The 19522-nt window shown below is 37.3% G+C and overlaps 2 protein-coding genes across 6 annotated transcripts in view; one reads left to right on the forward strand and one right to left on the reverse strand.

Moving 5' to 3' along the window:
- Nucleotides 1-772: 772 nt before the first annotated feature.
- Nucleotides 773-14278, forward strand: cdm (importin-13-like protein cdm). The gene is made up of 17 exons (XM_085196862.1): nucleotides 773-1165; nucleotides 1343-1510; nucleotides 1597-1713; nucleotides 2117-2229; nucleotides 2685-2861; nucleotides 3052-3238; nucleotides 3348-3557; nucleotides 7286-7453; nucleotides 7741-7987; nucleotides 8069-8262; nucleotides 8771-8914; nucleotides 10207-10350; nucleotides 11304-11441; nucleotides 11905-12127; nucleotides 12275-12412; nucleotides 13023-13221; nucleotides 13424-14278. The coding sequence occupies exons 1-17, from the start codon at nucleotides 1013-1015 to the stop codon at nucleotides 13542-13544; spliced, it is 2841 nt and encodes a 946-aa protein (XP_085052988.1). The 5' UTR covers nucleotides 773-1012; the 3' UTR covers nucleotides 13545-14278.
- LOC146532777 (uncharacterized) overlaps nucleotides 14264-19522 on the reverse strand; it is a 34666-nt gene continuing 29407 nt past the window's right edge. For 4 of the 5 annotated variants that reach the window (XM_085196865.1, XM_085196864.1, XM_085196866.1 and 1 more), the window contains 4 exons: nucleotides 19304-19471; nucleotides 18757-18927; nucleotides 18101-18304; nucleotides 14264-16062 (listed from right to left, as the gene is read on the reverse strand). In XM_085196865.1, coding sequence (XP_085052991.1) covers nucleotides 15808-16062; nucleotides 18101-18304; nucleotides 18757-18927; nucleotides 19304-19471 — 798 coding nt within the window. In that variant the 3' untranslated portion in view covers nucleotides 14264-15807. Of the gene's footprint in view, nucleotides 16063-18100; nucleotides 18305-18756; nucleotides 18969-19303; nucleotides 19472-19522 lie in introns of those variants that run through there. The other variant, XM_085196867.1, reaches the window with a different exon arrangement.

The raw sequence follows: 19522 nt of genomic DNA on the forward strand, positions 1-19522 counted from the left end.
AATTCAAAATATTCTTTATTCAAATAGGCAATTATTACAAGCACTTTTGAATCGTCGAATGAACATATGAATAAAAAGCTACCACCAAATTTTTAAAATGCAGATTTTTTGGATCACAGAAAAGAGTCAGATACGTGTAACAGCTAGTTTATTAGAAATTATAGTAAAAAGGCTGAAGCATATTTTGAAAATTATCATTAAAAAATCAACTCAAGTATATTCTACGCTGAAAATATGTGTGATTTCGATGACACGGGCGTAATAACTTAAATTACAATTTTTTTAAATTATGAACTACGAATCTGAACAGCCCACAGAAGGGGACAAATGATGGAATTTGAATTTTTTTCTTTACATTTTTTTTTAAATTTTGATTTGTTGACTATCCACTTATCATAAGGGGTAGGCATAGTTAAATTTAGAATGAAAAATCGTTCTATTTTCTTTTATTTGTTATAGCTATTGTAATATAACACTCATATGAGTATGACCCATATGTTATTACTCATTTACCTTCTGATATACATTTATATATTATTAATAAATATACATTTTTATAAATAATATATAAATGTATATTCACTATTATTCATTTGCGTGTAATTTATTATACCATCAACAGCAAAAAACATCCGTTTGATACGAATTCAGACTGAATATGCGCCAACGTCTAAACATCTTGCAAGCGTTTGCCGCAAGCACTCCATTTGATCTGGTAGCGTATAAACGCCGAACGGGCTATTAAGTTACAACATAATTTTGTTAATGTCATATATAAGAATCTTGACATTTATGTGTCAATTGTAATGTTAAATACATTATTGACAAGTGAATATTTGCTATTTTATTTATCCATATTTTAAGAGTGGCTAGTTAATTAAAAATATATATTATAACTGATATTAGTTTTAGACATCTCCTTTAACGTTTATTAATTCTTTAAAAGTTCCAAATGTTTATTAATTAGTGATAATGCTTTAAGTGCTGAAGGATTGAAAAAGTCTTATAAATAATGGAGTATACAGCTCAAAATTTAGAATATGCGGTCTCAGTATTTTATAACGGCGAGCAAGAAGATCGGGCAAAGGCTCATGCGTGGCTTACAGCAGCTCAACGTGTATCAGAAGCCTGGACATTTGTGTGGGATTTGCTTCAGCCCAGCAAGGTAATATTCCTGCTTTTCCATTATTTAACGTCATTATGGACTAAATGATAAAATATTTTATGAATTATTATTATACTATCATTGTCATTTATATTTATTTCACATATAGATGAATCAAATAAAATATTAGTAAGTGCTGAGATACGTAAGATTTATTTATACCACAATATTTTGTAGGGCACAGAAATACAATTTTATGCTGCAACAACTTTACATACAAAAATTTTGAGATGCTGGAATGAGGTACCTCCAGAAATGTATCCACAATTAAAGGAAAAATTATTACAGGCTGTTATTGGTTACTCCAAAGGTCCTAAAATAGTTACTAACAGATTATGTATAAGTGTAAGTAATATAAATTTCTTATGTTGCACCTTTGTCTATTTTAAAACATCCCTTCCAATTTATTACTTTTGGTATTATTCTTTTAGCTAGCAGCATTTATTTTACAACAAGGCTCTGTAGATTTAGCAGATACTTTAAGACCACTTTCAGCGGCTGAAAATACATCACTTTTACTGGAAGTACTTACTGTGATACCTGAAGAAGTAAGTACATTTAAGTTATAATTATACAAAAAATAAAAATAAAACTATTAATATACATTAATAGTGAAAAAAAATTGTCTGTTTGTCTGTTTGTGCATGCTAATCTCCGGTAGTACTGGACAGATTTGAATGAAACTTTTTTGGTTATATTACTATTAAGTCTAGGCAACATCTACGCTATAGTTTATTTTGAAAATCTGGATTAAATTATGGATGGATTAAATAGTCAGGACCTATAAATAATTCTTCAATCAATAAAAATTTTACCAGGAACCCCACATAATTTAATGAGGTCCTGACTGTTAATCCTAATAAACAGTTGGCCTTGCTTATTTTCTTTTTAGATTTATGCAGTTGGTTTTTGTTTTTTTAATAAATATTTTTTTTATGTTTTTATCTTCAGTATAACAGTATGACAATGGGTACAACTTTACGCCAAAAAAATCGTGCAACATTAAACCAAGCAAGCAAAATGGTTTTGGATGACATGCTAAGATATCTACAGAGTGTTTACAAGTTAGTATGTGACATTGTGACATAATAAAAAAAATTAATATTTATTTAAATATAAAAGAAGCTTCACACATTCTCCTAAATAGCAGGGTAGTCAGAGAGAATTTAATGTCAGGTTGATTCTCCATTTCCTGTTCATTTTGAGACATTGTGTATTGTATAGTAAAACTCAATATTGTGCTTGGTTTCACCAAAGTGGAAAAATAAATTCACAAATTCAAAGTGTCATACATAAGTAAGCAGCTATCCCAAATGCTATAATACAAAAAGAAATATTATTGTCATTCGGAGAATGCATCTTTTTTATCATTGGGGCAAAGCAAGGAGGTGGCAAAGCCCTCTAATAATATAACAACATATATATATATATATATATAAAGTTGTAAAAGAAGTAGCCTAAACACTATAAATCTACTCATATATATTTTTTATGGCTATATTTTTTATATCACTTTCAGTGACTACAGTAAGGACCCACCAACTGAAGACACAATACAATCATGGACTATAGCGGCAATGTGTGCTGCAAGCTGGCTCACCCTAGGAGAGGAGGATGCAGTAGACTGTGCCACTACACTACCGGAACGTGCCTCGTTATACCGTGGCCTGTTGGCCGCTGTTCATGTTATATGCAGGTGTGTTTCATTATTACAAGGAACGGAGACAATACAGTCATGGATTATAGGGATATATATACCACAACAACTTTATATAGGAGTCAACGGGCGTTGCCAAAACTAGCATTTTAAAATATACATGCATTTATAACATTTTTCATTACGCAAACTCCTGGAGGTCCTCATTATTATAACTTTATGCACATAGATGGAACGAAGCCGTAAGCGACACAGCGTTGGAAGCGTGCGAGGCGTGTCTGTCGGCGGTGCGTGCGGCTGGCACAGCTGGCGGCGCCTGCCGCCACCCGGGCGCGGCCAGGGACCTCCTGGCCAGTGTTTCTGAGTTAGCCACACCGCTGTTTAATGCCAATAATGTGCCAAATTCTATTAATGAAGTAAGTTTATTGGGGATTATACTTTATGAGGCATTTTAAAAGGAAAAATAAATGCATAAATTATTATCCTGATATATGTATATACAATTTTCAAATGATTCGATTACAGGAGCTTCTCTCAGCTCTAATAACGTGCTGCGTGTCTATAAGCGAATGCCACTCGCGCGAGATAGTGCGCGCGGTGGAGTCGCCGGCCGAGCGCGACCAGGCCGCCAGGAGTGTCTTGGAGCTGTTGCTGGCCGCGCAGGCCGCGCCCGGGCACTACCCGCTACACGAGACGCGGTCGAATCTTGTGTTCGGCATTTGGTATACTTTACAGGTGAGTGGGTTCGTTTTGTTAGTTAAATTTAAAATATATTAGAAAATACCGACATTAGATTGTTAAACATTCTTTAAATATTTTTTTACATCCTCTGAGGTAAAAATATATTTAACAGCCTATTGTCCGTCAGTAACCAGGCTGTATCTCGTGAACCGTGACAGTTAGAAAACAGAATAAATATTTATGGAGGCTCCCGTCCCGTTATAGATAATGGTAAGGAACCAATGGTAATAAATACCAGATTCACGAGCACTGCAAACGCTTAGTGAAGCGCTACTTTGAGCGCGCAGTCTTACACGCGAATCCCCTCATTGTTAATGCGTGTGATTACACCCCTAACGCGCTCCCTAGATGTAGACGCCCGCGTAGCGTCCTTTAAACTCCGATGACGCCATGACTATAGCGAATGCCCCGTATGTAGGCAGGAAACACTACTCACACACGACGCAAACACCGTCGTCGACGGAATCAACGACAATGTCCAGCTTATTCAATGGCTCGGCCGTGTCTCGGCGCAGTCGGGCCCAGCGGTTAGGGACCGTTAGCTCCCTTAGATTAGTCTAATTTGTCCCCAGTCGCGGCTCGGTTGCTTAGCATAAGTGAAATCCCAGTCCGTTCGACGGCCGCAAGCCAAGGTTCGAGTCCCGCAGAGGACGCCCTTACAGTCGTCGACTCCCTTGTGAGGGAGTCGACGACTGTAAGGGCCTCGTTACCAAAGCGAGGAAAAAAATATTAAATATTTCAAATAAAAAAATAATTTTAAATTCGACAACTGACTGAGAAATCGACGCACAAATATAAAAAAATAGTTAACGAAAGTAAGAATGTAACGTCCTTTTAGAAAACAGTAATCGGTTAAAACCATGAAATGAATTAGTAACGTTTTATAGCAAAGCCGTTGTCGGATAAGAAGTTTGATCCAGTGACCCCCTTGGCTTTGTCACTCGCTAAGAACAACACTAAATCAGCTATTTCCTGAGCCTCTGACACTCTATTCAAGGAAGTGCCTTTTTGTAAGTCCTCCATTGTCCAAGGGAAGCCTGAATTTTCAATGATATCGGTTATCACAGGACCAGGACTCCCTGTGTTCACTCTTACACCATGAGGAGCCAGTTCCACAGCCGCACATGCACTGAAATGATTCAACGCGGCCTTGGAAACACTGTACGGCATTAACGCTGGTAAAGAAGAGGGAATCTGACCAGCGACACTCGATATGTTTACAATTTTACCTTGAGTTTTAATCAGATACGGCGCAGCTAGCTTCGACAAATGTATGGCAGCGCGTAAATTGACACTCATCACTTCATCGTACGCCTTCATTATGTCACCATTTAAAAGACTCCCCAAAGATCCGAAACCAGCATTGTTGACTAAAACGTCCAATTGTCCGAATTCATGAACTGTCTGTTTTATTAATTTTTGTGCTCCTTCGTCTTTAGAAATATCAGCCCGTATTACCAGCGGTTGATTGCATTTGTAGGCGTATTTCTTCCAAGTAATACTACACGAGCTCCTTCGTTACTTAAGGCTATGGCTGTTGCCGCCCCTATTCCGGAAGACGTGCCGGTCACTTTAACTACTTTGCCAGTGAAACTCATCGCGACGTCTGAGAAGTGTTGGGAACTAAAATAGAATGAGAATCGCTCGAACAAGTACATCAGTATGACTGTTTAGTAATAATAAATTAATCTTATCACCGCGCAATAATCCACTAATTTCGTCCGGAAGGGGTGAGCGGGTAATGCTCAGGTGGAACGGACTCCTTTTAAATAAAATGGGTGTATATTTCCATTAATAAAGTTTTGTATTTTGTAATATTAATAATAATATTAATTTCACTCGACAATTTTGTACGTACAGGCTTTATTATACATATTTGCAAGTTAGTCGTAGTGTACTTCCGGCTTGTATTAATCTATTAGGTTGATATTTGAGTTGGTGGCTGTTGCTGAGTGAACATCTTTTCACATCTATGTTTTTGATGGGATATCATTACTTTGTTTGTGAGGCCAGTTGTGGCGCAGGGCTACAAGTGTGTGATTGCAGCGCGACAGTTTCGATCCCTACTCGGGAAAATGAAATATTTATTTAAATTTATATTTTTATTTCTTTGCTCTGGTGCCGACACAAATCGCTGCGTTTAGTTCCGACACTCTACACGCAATGCCTCCTGAATTCGGCGGAAAATGGAGAACAGAGTGTCTTAACACTAAGTAGGTAGGATATAGGTGAAGCTGATTTGATTTAATACTTGCTTATTTTTAAAATCGCTTTATTTTCCTAAGTTTTGATCCAACTTTTGTACTTAACTTCTTTTTAACTTTCGTGTTAGTAATTATCAATAATTATTATCAGTGTTTAGATTTTTTCCTGTATACCTATACAGGAAATACTTTTTTAAAATAAATCTACCTTGGTACTAGAAGTAGTAAATTTCATGCATGCATACTATTTTTTTACGAGTTATGGGCTCAAAAGAAGCTTCAAATGATACATATAAAAACAAATTGGGCGTTTGCAGTTTTTTAAGTTGGCTGGACAGGCGGTGCGTGTCCTTATATTTTTCTAATGTTAGGTATTATATGCTGTCTTTTCCCTACAAATATAAATTCGTGTGACCCTTACAGCAATAGCAATAACTGATAATGCATATCGTGTTTATGTAATAATTCTTATCTTTAAGGTGTAAAAACAATTTAAAAGCGTGACTAATTAAAGGGAAAATATTAGAAAATACTAAAAATAATTAACATGACAATTAATACACTAACGAAAATATAATAACTATTATTATGTTCCTACACAAATAAAATATTTCATTTGAGCCCATTCGGCACGAATGGGCAGTAGGGGCACAAAAGTGTGACTGTAAACGCGACGTTGTGGTGTTGATTTCCACTCGAGGAAATTGTATTTCTTACTCTGGTAACGAGACAAAGCGCGGCGTTGTGTTCCGCCACCAACACGCAATTCTTCCATATCCGCAATACGGCGGTAAGGGGGTAGCTGAAGTTTCTTAATAGAAATGGAGTGTCTTGACACTAGGTTCCCAGATTACTAAAATAGACAGAGTCTTTCCCTGTTATGTGTGGGATACAGCGTGAAGCTAAAAACAAAAATTAGTAAAGCGCTAGTCGGACTTGTTCACCTAGGCTTCCGTACCATACCAGGATTGTAGGTCAACGGAAAGAACAACTTATAAAAAATGACAAACTTAAATTGGCGTTCATATGCACTCATTTTATATGAAATGAACTCTGCAAATGTAAGTGTGTAATGATCTTTTTTTTTGAAATACCTATCCAGTCATAGCGCAGGGACACAAAATGTGACTGTAAACGCGACCGGTTTTTTGTTCGATCCCCATTCGAGGAAATAAAATATTTATTTAAATTTATATTTCTATTTCTTCGCTCTATTGTCAAGACAAAGCGCGATGTTGAGTTCCGCCACTCAGCAGGCAATGCCATGCAGGCAGCAGGCAATGCAGCGTGAAGCTGATTTGATTTGAAATACCTATAAATTTTCACTTATCGGACTTTTTCTTTTATTTGTCTTGTAAGTTCTCACTTTTTAAGTTCTCACTTAAGTTTAACTGTAGGTACCTCCACGCGATCTCGAGATAAATAATTTCGAATATGGACACAAATAACATAGCATCTGCTCACTATGGTAGCACGTACGCAATCATTTATTTTTAAAAGCTTTTATTTTTATTACAGGACGAAATATTAAATGCCAATGTGGAGATAAATCCAGTATGGCGTGAAGTTTTTACGCAACTTCTCTTGACATTAGTGAAGAAATCTGAAATGCCTCCGGAGTCAGCACTTTCTAAAGACGATAAGGAATTACTACGGTGCTATAGACAAGACATTGCTGATATTGTGGTAAACAAATATCAGTTTTTTTACGTTAATAATTAAATGATTAATTATTGTTAGCAGTACTGATATAACACAAAGATGAAGTTCAATCATGTATTTTCAAAGATCATTTGAAACTTATGATTAATGAACATTTATATAATTTTTACTAACTTCATCTATTACTGTTGTTTTTTACATAATTTAGAAAAAATTAAACTATTTTAACTAAACTATTTTAAACTATTTTATTTTATTTAAAAATAAAATTAAACTATTTTAATATGTCAATAATGATATATGGTTATTAGATGTACTGCTACATGTTTCTCGGCGAGTCATGCTGGTCGCTAGTGGAGAGCGCTTACACGGGCACTTCGCCAACGGGGGCCGAAAATCGCGCCGCTGCGCGCGAGGCGGCCTTGCACGTGTGTCTCGCGCTGGCGGACGCGGCCGGCCAAGCCGCAGCGCCCGCCGCTTTGCTGAACCACGCCTTGCACTGCGTGGCGGATCTGAACGAAGACTCTCGCGTGTTGCAGACGGCGCTGGATTGTCTCGGTGAGTCGTATTTGTTGTGGGCAGAAGGAGCGCAGTGCGGAGAACTCACAACTACTATATTACTTACTATATATTCCACAGGCGCGTACGCATCGTGGCTGAGCGCCGCGGTGCCGGGGCGGCAGGCGATGGCGCGTGCGGCTGTGCGCGCGGTGGGCGGCGCGCTGAACCGGAGCGCCGCTCCGGCCGCGCTGGCGCTGCGCCGCCTTTGCCTTGACTGCAGCGCGCCCGCCGCCGAGCTGGTCGACGACATCGTGAGGGTGGCGCAGGCGCAGGTGAAGTAGTTAATGAGCTTCCCGATCAGATAAATATTCTTATTTGTATTCGCCTCGTTCCCTTATCGTGGTTAGTTAAAGAAAGCTTTTTTATTTTGAGATTCACTATTATCTATAACATAGTATACTGAATTCGCTTTGGTTTATCCTTTATTTTCGGTTGACTTCGGTTACGAATCATAGAGAAAGGGCGTTCTATTCGAAATAGCGTCACACCATTGCCAAAAGTTCCGAAAAATATATCTACATATCTACAAATATAATAAAAAAGTAAAAATAACGCGTCTGTACAACAAAACAAAAAACAAAATATAAATTGAGGGTGCCTAGGAACAACAGGTAGCGCAGCTTTCTTTATGCTTATGGAGCTAGACTCTTTATTTTTAAAGAATCTGCTATTTACAGCCGTTTTCTACATTCTTGTTAAGGTATAAGCGGTCTTGTTGTTTGACATTTGAAACTATATATAATTATTATTCCTAGTATGTGTGTTGTTTATGTTTAACAGTGTGCCAGTACAGGCGTGGATGCGTGGTCGCGCCGCCAGCTATTGAGCGCGGCGGGCGCGGCGCTAGCGGCCAGCGCGCCCGACCGCGCCACGCCGCTACTGCGTGATCTAGCTGTTACGTTGCGACAGAAGCTTGTTAATCAGGTATAATTCATTTAGTATTAGGGCTTGTATTAGTTGGGGGAGTTAGGCGTCTTCATGTCGTAAAGCAACACGAAGGGGAGAAGCCATAGCGCTTTCCCTACTATCAAAATATGAGTCCACGTGTTGCTATGCGTATTATATTAATAAAAGTTATTACAACCTGACTGCTTCTGCTTCAGCACTTATCTCTGACGAAGCCAGTTCTTTACGGTGCGTGAGCACCTTAATGAGACGGGGCCCAGCGGTCGCAGACCCTCCTGAACGTACGCAGGGTGGATGGATCAGAACTCACATTTCTTTAACTCGCCTCCCGGCGACGCTGTAGAGACTATTCTAGGTCAACGTCAGTTTTGTCCATTTGAAAAAAAAAACGTGGCGCAGCCGAATTGTTTCTGTTTCAATTATTTGCTGCAAAAATCAGTCCTCCGGATATGGTCTTCTGGTGACATTATTACTTTTTGCTCCTCCAAAAACGTAAAAGTAACTTTTAAGTACACGTAAGATCTTATGTATTTATATATACTTGAGTTTTTTTATAATAGCAAAATTAATTTGACTCCAACAAAAAAATATGAAATTTAAGATAATCTATAATGATTGCCTGAATGCGAATAAGACAAAGGTTCTGGTTTTTTTTTTAAAGAGATGAAGAAAGGACGGAATGCAAGATCAGTGTAGGTAAATGGCAAGATATTAGAACAAGTGAATGCAGTGGTATATTTAGAAAATATAGAAATGGACGATACGAGATGGATGTGGAAAGGCGTTGATTATGAGTTCAATACCCAAAATTTAAATCTCCATTCTGGTAGACAAACCACTAAATAGATCTTAACCCGATTACTCCAAAATTTGTCAGAAAGTATGATGTGAGCGTCTTAACGATTTGTTCTCTCTGCCTGTCCTGATGTGAAAAAAACGTGAAGAGTGTCATAGGTGAGAATTACAGGACCACCATAAGGACAAAAGAACTATTTTTACTTGTTCCTTCTTACGGACCATCCATAAATTACGTCACAGGTAGGGATGAGGAAGGATTCTGATTTTCGTGACATGCTACTGTTACAATTTAATTCTACGTGTGAAATTACAGATTTAATACAACATTACAATAGGTAAGGGGAGTCCCTTATGTTAAACCAGCTATAACAACGACGTGGAAGGAGCAGATAAAATGAAATCCATGTGACGTAATTTATTGATGGCCCGATAGAAGGAACAAATATAAATAGTTGTTTTGTTCCCATGCTGCTCCTGTAATGACGACCCCTACGACCCCTACGACATCACAGATAAGCGAGGGCGGCACAGTGTGCGCGTCCGAGGTGATAGCGCTGATGGGCGCGCTGGGCGCCAGCGCGCACCTCGCCGCCGCGCTCTACCGCACGCTGCACCCGGCGCTTGTGCTCATGTTGGCCACCGCCAGGATGCCGCAGGTATGAATACTACTATAGTGTTCCCATTATAGGCTTGATGTGTTAAGTCCATAGAGTCAATATTTGATATAATGTTAACCATTCCTTCAAACAGGAATCGCATTCACTTTATTCACAAAATCGCGATTTTAAAACGAATCAGTCAACTCCCTGTAGGACACTCTATTCTCCACACACCGCCCAATTCTGGTGACATTAGTGGTGACGTACAGCGTGAAGCTAAAAAAAATATTCCGTGAGTCGTAATTTAAATTTGCTAAATTTTAAAATTCTAGGTGGTATGGATGGAATGTTTTTAGGGTTTCCGTACTTTTTAAGGAAAAAAGAAACCCTTATAAGATCACTCTGTTGTCCATCTCTCTGTCCGTCTGTCAAGACATTTTATCGCAGAAAAGCTTGGCGGTATCGGGTTGTAATTCAAACCATATACTCAGATGTACAGCCCCCATGATGATATGACATGATCAAAAAAAGATATGGCCGTGTATATCGCAAAAAATGCGTATTTCGACACATACGCTTTTTTGCGATATAAACGGCGATGCGATACAAAATTAATAGGTACTTCCTGTTGACCTAGAAATATAAAATTTGGCAGTTAGCATTTACAGTTAGTTACTACGTTACTAGTTCAGGAAAAAATCTGAAAACTATACAATTCTGGTTAAATAATAAAAAATTAAAGCCAAAACCGAGAATTTTGAAATTTGGCAGCTAGCATCTACAGCAGTGGTTCCCAACTAGTCGTCCGCGGACCACAGGTAAGCCTAGGCGTTGGACGCGAAAACGCTCATACCGGTACACCTAATAAATAAATATTTCATTTCCTTGAGTGTGGACCGTTGCGTTATATATAGATCCTAGGGTTTCGTCTTTTTTTCTTTTGAGGTACGAACCTTCATAATTAATTTGTTCATATTTTATCATCTCATCAATATGTTTTATTTTTTCAGCCAGTGTTTCAAGTGTTGAAGCATACAGTATCAGCAATGATGGGTGACATTATAACACTAATAGAAGATATCGCGGACTTGACTATAGCCGGTTTTGAAATAGAACCGTGCCCTGTTGGCCTGGAAGTTATTAAATTAGTGAGTTGAAGTTTTTTTTTTCCGTTTAGTAATTATTGTTAACTCTTAAAAAATATTTTTAAAATATTTACTGAATACCCTAGAGTACCCTTTTATTTGATCTTTGCTTTCATTGAATCTTATAAAATGTCATATAATATTTTTTATTTAGCCTGAATTTGTAAATTTCTTGTAACATGAAAATTTATTCGAGCCTTATTTCTCCACTCCACCGTTTAGGTAAAAAAATGTTTTACGCTGTATCCCGAATATAAAAGAGAGGGCAGTGGGAACGAAGTGTCCAATTACTCCGTTTCTTATTTTAAACCAATTGGGTGTTGAATAGCAGAACTGCGCTTCGTTTACCAGAGCGAAGAAATATATAGATACATATAGTAATTCCAATATAATCGTTACCCCGAGAGGAACCAAACCCACAACCATCGTATTTATAGACAGATGTGTGTAATATACTATATTGCAGGTAACAGTACTCGTAGGCAACGAGTGGAACGGGGCGTGTCGTCTCGTACGTGCGGGTGTACTGAGCAGTGCGCGTGCCATATCTCCCCCCTCCACCCCCTCCCCTACATGTGCCGCGCCAGATCTCGCTGAAGCCTTGTTTACATTACTTGTAGCCTTAACTAAGAAACAACCTCGGTCAATCGATTGGTTGGAAGACTTGTTGCCAGATTTGGTCGATTTGGGTTAGTTATTTTAATTTTTTTCTTTGTTGTTTGACACTCCGTTCTACCATTTATTTCAATATCTCGAAATTGGTACGGAATTCTCGACGGAGGAAACTGAGTCGCACTAGGCTGGATAATAATAAAATATAAAATTATTAATTCCAGCGTGTAGTTGCGTGCGCGTGTGGGAGGCGCGCGCGGCGGGCGCGGCTTGCGCGTGGCTGTCTGTACTGGCACAGCGCCGCGCCACTGCCCTGCAGCGTTGTGCGCCGAATCTGACGCACACCGCTCTGTCTTGTATTGGTATGTTTTGTTTTCATAGCAAAGAAATTATGTTGCACAATTTTATCTAGTTTAATTAGAAAAATAAAATATTATATTCTCTCTCTCTCCCTCCTACTTAAAAGATCGATTTTGTTTCCGAGGTGCCGATCCACTTCTTCACCTCCACCTTAGATCCCGTTCTGATAATCTCCTTAAATTACCAACCCCCCATACCCTGTTTTATTCCAAGTCTTACTATGAAATCTGCAATTCTTTGGAATGAACTTCCTAAAGAAGTTCGACATTCCAAATCTCTATACAGTTTTAAAAATCGTCTAAAAGAGTACTTATTTAATTTAGTATAGTAGTTTATCCTTATCTTTTTAATATTATGTATATATTTTTGAACACGTTTTATGTATGTATTGTGTATGTGTTTTTCTTTCAATTTTATTTGTGTTGTTCTTTGTATATATTCCTTTTATGTGTGCAATAAAGTATATTCTATTCTATTCTATTATTTATTTTTGTTTTGTTTAATTTATTTAACTTTGGAAAATGTTATTTAGCTTTACGCAAATATGACGCAGCACCGAAAAAGCAAATTTAGCAAAAAAAAGAACTATTTTCATATTCCATTTATGTATAGGTGGCGCAACACCCCGTAATCAAATGGAGCCCTTAGCAGAACTATTACTAGCGTTAAACCGTGCACAATGGGGCGAGGGGGAGAACAACGCGGGAGGAGAGTTCGGTGCGTGGTTAAGAGACGCTTTAGCGCGTGCGGGGTTCCCCTCGGCGCACGCTACGGATGCGCATAAACAGAAATTTATACAGGCTGTGCTTAAGTAAGTTAGCTACAGCGAGAAAAAAAAATACAAAATAATAAAAAAAGAGAAAATGTCAAACTCCCATACGGAGCTTCTAATGACTGGTAATACATATAATATTATATAATTGATACAAAATTGATATGAAAGTACATAAATTCAATTACAAGGTTACCACTTGTGTAAATATTTCTCAAGATTATATTATTCATATTTACAGAGAAAAGAAAAGCAAAAGACGGCTATTAGAAAGCGTGCAAGAATTCTCACTGGCGTGTCGCGGCCTCATCGGAACGGAGTACGCGCGGCAGTCGCTCGCCGCTAAGCAGATGGTGGCTTGAGCACCGTATACAACGGGAATGAATATATTAAAATTATTTCCATTTCCTTGTGGTCATGGTACACAAAGTTCAGTGTTGAGTTCCGCTACTCAACACGCAATGACCAGAAAATTGGGTGGAACATGTCGAAATATGCATTTCCTCAGCATACCTGCTGTATGCGGGATAACGCAACGGGAAACTGCTTACCATTTTGTATTTAAAAAACGTTGTCTTTACAAATTATTTCTTAATATAATGATGAAAATAGTGGAATTGTTAAAAGTGGTATTTTTGAAGCTTTGTTTTTTTTTCTATTTGTTTTATTTATGATGATGTGTATTATGCAAAAGTGTAAGTAGTTACTGCACTACATTACTGTTGTATTGAATTATATTAATATATAATAGCATATTCAATATTAATAAACGTTAATTAAACGTTAGGTTGGCAAAATGAATGTGATAATTAAATTTAATAAATTTTTAGTTTTGTATATACTAATTGCTGTAGAAGATCGAAAAGGGCGCATGACATTGTAGTGTCCAATATTGCAATATTACTGCAGAAATAATTATATAATAGACAAAAAATACAATTATATTATATACAAAGCAGATTTTAATTTTTTATCTAAATTTAGTATCTTCTGTATGCCCCATTTGTTTGTAAAAGGACATATCACGCAAATAATAGTTAATTTAGTGTTTACTTTTAAGATTTGAAATAAAAATAATAAATATATTTAAATACCATTATTTTATTTTATGATTGTGGCATTCAAATCACCTTAACCTTATATTATTATAAAAAATATTTAGATAAACGACTTATTAGTTTCTCTGCCGCAGTATGCAGAAACTTAGTAAAAATTAAAAAAAACGTTGCGAGGGCCGGAGGGACGTCGCAAAAGCATAACCAAAAATCACAGATATAAAACTTTATATAAGGTATGTTTGAATCTTTTAAACACAATTAACTGAGTAAATAAAAGAAAAAGTAATTTATAAAAAACTATATAACATGTGCAATGCAAATATGAACTTTTAACTTCTAAAATTCTTCAAAATATGTATGTATCAATTTCTAATAACAAGAATGACAGTGTAATACTCATTAATCGAAGTCGATTGAAACTAAATTAACATTATTCTTTTTCACTCCACTGAAAACAAATTTGAAATATTAACAACATTAGATTACGATTTTATCTTCGAAAAAAATTTACAATATCAGTTTAAAAAATACAATAACAGCAATTCATACAAAAGAGAATAATTAAATGACAAATATCGCTTTAAAACTTATGAATAATTAACAAATATTTAAGAAAGAGTAAAACTAAAGTAAGATTATTCAATTATATTTGCATTTATTTTGAAATAAGATACAGATACAAAGTTTTTACCACTATAACTTATTTGTGTAGGAAAAACTAATGGTAACTTCTAGCTTTCTATCGAGTGTTTATAAAGGCAATATCAGTCTATATAAGTCTCAAGTAATACTTTTATATAATACGACACTTTCACCAGTAGTTTAGCCTCTATACCCTTGATGATGAAAAGGAGAAAATAAAATTTGTCTTTTAAATTTTAACTATCAACTTATATCCTCATTATACATAGACAATTTATATGATCATAAAAGCTTGTCGTGCGATTTACTTTTCTAAGTTTAAAATTTAAAAGTTTCAATTTAATCAAATACATTCTTTTATGCTCATATAAATTGTGTATAATGAGGTTATGAGTTGATAGTTAAAATTTAAAAGTAGCAATATAAAAGAGCTCGAATAAAAGATCATTTTACTCAAGTAGAAGTATGTAAGAGATAATAAAAATATACTATTTAATATATGAAGAGTAGTATAAACAATATATATTATATTATACAATGTCGATTGAAGTTCAATATAACAAAGTTTTACTAATTTAACAAACATTAAGCATAATTTAAAGAATTCGCCAAAGCAAAATGATGACACATCATCACAATGTATCGGCGATCCACGCCTAAATAAAAAAAAACTACATAATATAGGGTAACAAATACATAATAATATAATGAGTTATAAGAATAAAATGGTTAAGAAATGCACTTTCAAGGTTCCGCACTATATCCCGTTGACATGCAAGCATGAAATCGGTGCGCGAGTCCGACTCACACTGAACTGGTTATTTCTGAACATGCAAGTCCTTCACTGGGTTTCAGGCGCGTCAGGGATGCCGTGCGTCTCGTATCTGACGATGCGGCCCTCGCTAACGTACACCACACACTCTAATCAAGAATCCGGTTCGTCCGTCAGGCTTTCTACAGGCTCGTCGCATTTACTAATATCCACTGTGAAATCTAAGAACTTGTCGAGTTCACGAATGTTATGTTTAATTCTTCTCAGTTTTAGGAAGTTCTGGGCCTGGTCCAGGGGCAAGTGAAAACAGTCTTGGCGACTTACGTTGAGTGATGAGCTTTCAAGGTCGCTATGTGTTGCTCTCGTGTAGACTAGCTTCTTGTTGTTATGTTCTCCCGTCACCGTCACCTGTTAAGGAAATGTTATTTAATCTTTGTTCACCACTCAACAAGAAGTGTCTCGAAAATTTGATTTTGAAAAGTTTCACACCTGACGCAGAACCGTAGTGGTCCAGCTAAACTATAACTAACTAAATACGTCCAAAACGAAAATTGTTAAGTGAAGAGCATTTTGTATGGACATATAAAAATTAAAAATTAAAGATTTGGAACATCGGATGAACAAAAATTATAGTCCAGCTAAACCATAAGAAATAGTGAAATACCGCCTTGCCAAAAGTGTAAAGCATGATAGACATTTTCTACTTAGGGAACTAACTTATTATAAGAACTAAACCAGCTAAATTAAATCAGCTTCACGCTGCATTCCGCACACAGCAGGGTAGGCAGAGTAACCCAGTGTAAAGACACTCCGGTCCCCACTTTCTGTCCGAATTCTGGAGGCATTGGGTGTTGAGTGGCAGAACTCAACGCCGCACTTTGCCTCAACACCAGAGCGAAGACATTACACGTAAATAAATATTACGTTATACGTTTACATACAAACGTAAATAAATATTTCACTTCCTCGAGTGGGGATCGAACCCACAACCGTCGCGTTACAGTCACACCCTTGTGCCGACCTGAATTAAAGATCTTGAAAATATCATGAAGAACATAATGGTGGTACTACCTTAGCTAAGATATAAAAATTTAAAAAATGAAATTATAAGAATTTTGTATTAATAATAAGAATTCATAAAATGCCTTAGTGGAAGGTATTTTCAGTATAGAGGACAATTATCTATCTCTGTCTATTTGTCCGGAAAAATCTCTGGAAAAGCTGAACCGTTCTATGTAGGGTTTTACTGTCCGATAGAGGTGTAGCCACATATAGGTCACTTTAAGATAGAGATTTGGGAGAATTTTTCGATTAAACACAACAATTTTTGCGAGCAAAATACCAAGATTTAAGTTACCGTTTATAAAGTGTATACAAAATAACCAACCAATTTTCATAATCTATATCTATAAAAGGACTTGTCCTCACTGACTGAGGTGAGACGCACAGCCGTAACCGCTAATGGTAGAAACGTGAAATTTGGACAGATGTTTACTTTCGTAATCTGGACATCCACTAAGAAGGGATTTTGTAAAATTTTAACCGTAAAGGGCTGAGATAGGGGTTGTATGGGAAAAAAATTAAATCGGCACCGATTCTTATAAAATTTGAAATTCAAACTCTTATAAGTATTTAATTGAATACGTGTTTCATAGTTTCCTAGAGTTCTCCCGCTAAGGGTGCAAATAAGGGGTTGAAAGTTTGTATGGAAAAATCTTCAAATCGCCACCGATTTTTATAAAATTTGAAATTTAGACTTAAAAATATTTCATTGAACACATGTTTCATGATTTATTAGAATTTACCCCTAAATAAGCTAGCAAAGCTGCGCGCGTCCGCTAGTATTTAATAAAAAAGAAGCGGGCGGAGCCTCGCGGGCCCGCTATTAATGAAATAAACCCTTATCTAAAATAATAAAAAAAAAACGCAGTTGCATAGTATATTATAAAAAAGCTTATAAATTATTATCAAGGTTAGTATAACGAATTCTTGATCTCACTTTAAAAACAAATTTGAATATCCTATTAATATTATAAAATTTTTGTGATATTTGTTTTATTTTTATGCAAAACTACTAAACTAAATTTAGATGAAACTTTACAGTAATATATCTTATACATCAGAATAAAGAAGAAAGACTAAAATTAATTTAAAGATTTTGTAAAATTTGACTATAATATAAAGTATAAGTTAAAGCGGGCGAAGTCGCGTTTGGGTAGCTAGTTAAATATAATTACAGAAATGTAGCTGCCTAACTTCAGCCAACTCAAAACAAACATGCAAAATGAAAAAATGGTACATCAATAAACTGAATTTTGTAACAATTTGAAAAAAAAACTTACCTTATACACACATGTGTTGTGGTGGCGCGTCTTCAGGGTTTGCCAAATTACTGTACACACTATAACATACAGTAACTTTACTGTCATTGATTACACGAACTCACCTCGTAAACAAAACGACTAGCGTTACATTTAGGTCCAATGTACGCTACATACACGACCACGCCCCACGCGCGTAAGTCGACGTCGATATGCAAGTGGAACATGTCGCGGGCGACCATCACGAACCAATTGTCGGAGTGCGTTGTGTTTACTCGTACGGAGAATTTGTGTTTGCGCCCCAGTTTCAGCATTGGTAGGTGTTCCGCCTGAAAGTGTTATAATTGATCTGTTTTATTAGGGAAAAGGGGTAAAAGTTAGCGGTTGCCGTTATAAGACGTTCACAAGGTAGAATCAGCCGTGAATTCTCGTCGTGATTACTTAAGTAAAATATGAAACCGTTATAATTATAACAAAACCGTTATCGAGTTTTATGTTAAAAAACGAAACGAACGAAAGTTCGGTAAATGTACAACAGAGGTTGAAAATGAAATTCGAAAAAATTATATGTTAATATTGATTGTCATAATAAGAATTTAAATTAATATTAAGTGATAATTGAAAACAGTGACAGCAGCAGCTGCAGGACGATAGGCAGCGGCATAGGCGCGCAGCGCAGCTGGCCTCGTGCGCGGCGCACAGCCGCACCCGCACGTGGCGCCCGCACTCGTGGCAATGCAGGTCGCGCGGCAGCTATAGTACGGTAGACAGAGGGGCTCACCCGTGCGTGCGCGGCGAGGCCGAGCAGCGGGAGAGGCGCGCGCGCGGCGCAGGGCGATGCGACGCAGCGGTAGCGGCGCGCGGCGCAGCTGGCTTCATGCGCGGCGCGTCGCCGCATCCGCACGTGGCGCCCACACTCGTGGCGGCACGGGTAGCGCAGCAGCTCCGCCACCTGCACGCGTCGCGCAACATACACATTTGAACGTCGCGCCGCTATAACGACACCCATCCTTTCTCTTTTATTCATTCCTTTGATTTTTTCTTTTATTTCATATTTCTGTATTTAAGCTTATAACCTTCTTCAAGCAATAAAACCTCTCTTCAATCATTCCTGGATTAACTTCATTTTGTCGATCCAGACAAAGAAAATAAGAAAGTATGATTAGAATATTATATAATTTCGGTAAATATACACATTAATTTATTAATAAAATACCTTGAAATACTTTGTTTTTTACATTTTTATGTTAAGGGAAAAACCCCTACACATATAGATATGTGGGGTATTTTCCTGGCCTCGCGTCCGGCCCTGCGAACACAATACTCACAGCTTCCATGGCGCGGTTGCGCACGGAGGAGAAGGCGGTGCGGCACACGGGGCAGGCGGCGAGGCGCGCGCGGCACCGCCCGCACACGAGATGGCCGCGCCGGCACTGTGACATGGGCGGCTCCATGCACTCCAAGCACACCGGGCACTCCAGCAGGCTCAGGAGACACTGACCACGAGCACACAATATTACTTATACCTCATTATCTTATTACACAGG

The sequence above is a fragment of the Heliconius melpomene genome, chromosome 13, assembly GCF_056956725.1.
Source record: "Heliconius melpomene rosina isolate 202511_hmr_F chromosome 13, ASM5695672v1, whole genome shotgun sequence".
Classification (NCBI taxonomy): domain Eukaryota; kingdom Metazoa; phylum Arthropoda; class Insecta; order Lepidoptera; family Nymphalidae; genus Heliconius; species Heliconius melpomene.

Coding starts and splice junctions, on each gene's coding strand:
- cdm (XM_085196862.1), top strand. CDS start 1,013: ATGGAGTATACAGCTCAAAATTTAGAATATGCGGTCTCAGTATTTTAT. Junction 3,558..7,285: donor GCATTTGGTATACTTTACAG/GTGAGTGGGTTC, acceptor TTTTTATTACAG/GACGAAATATTAAATGCCAA. Junction 11,442..11,904: donor GCCTGGAAGTTATTAAATTA/GTGAGTTGAAGT, acceptor ACTATATTGCAG/GTAACAGTACTCGTAGGCAA.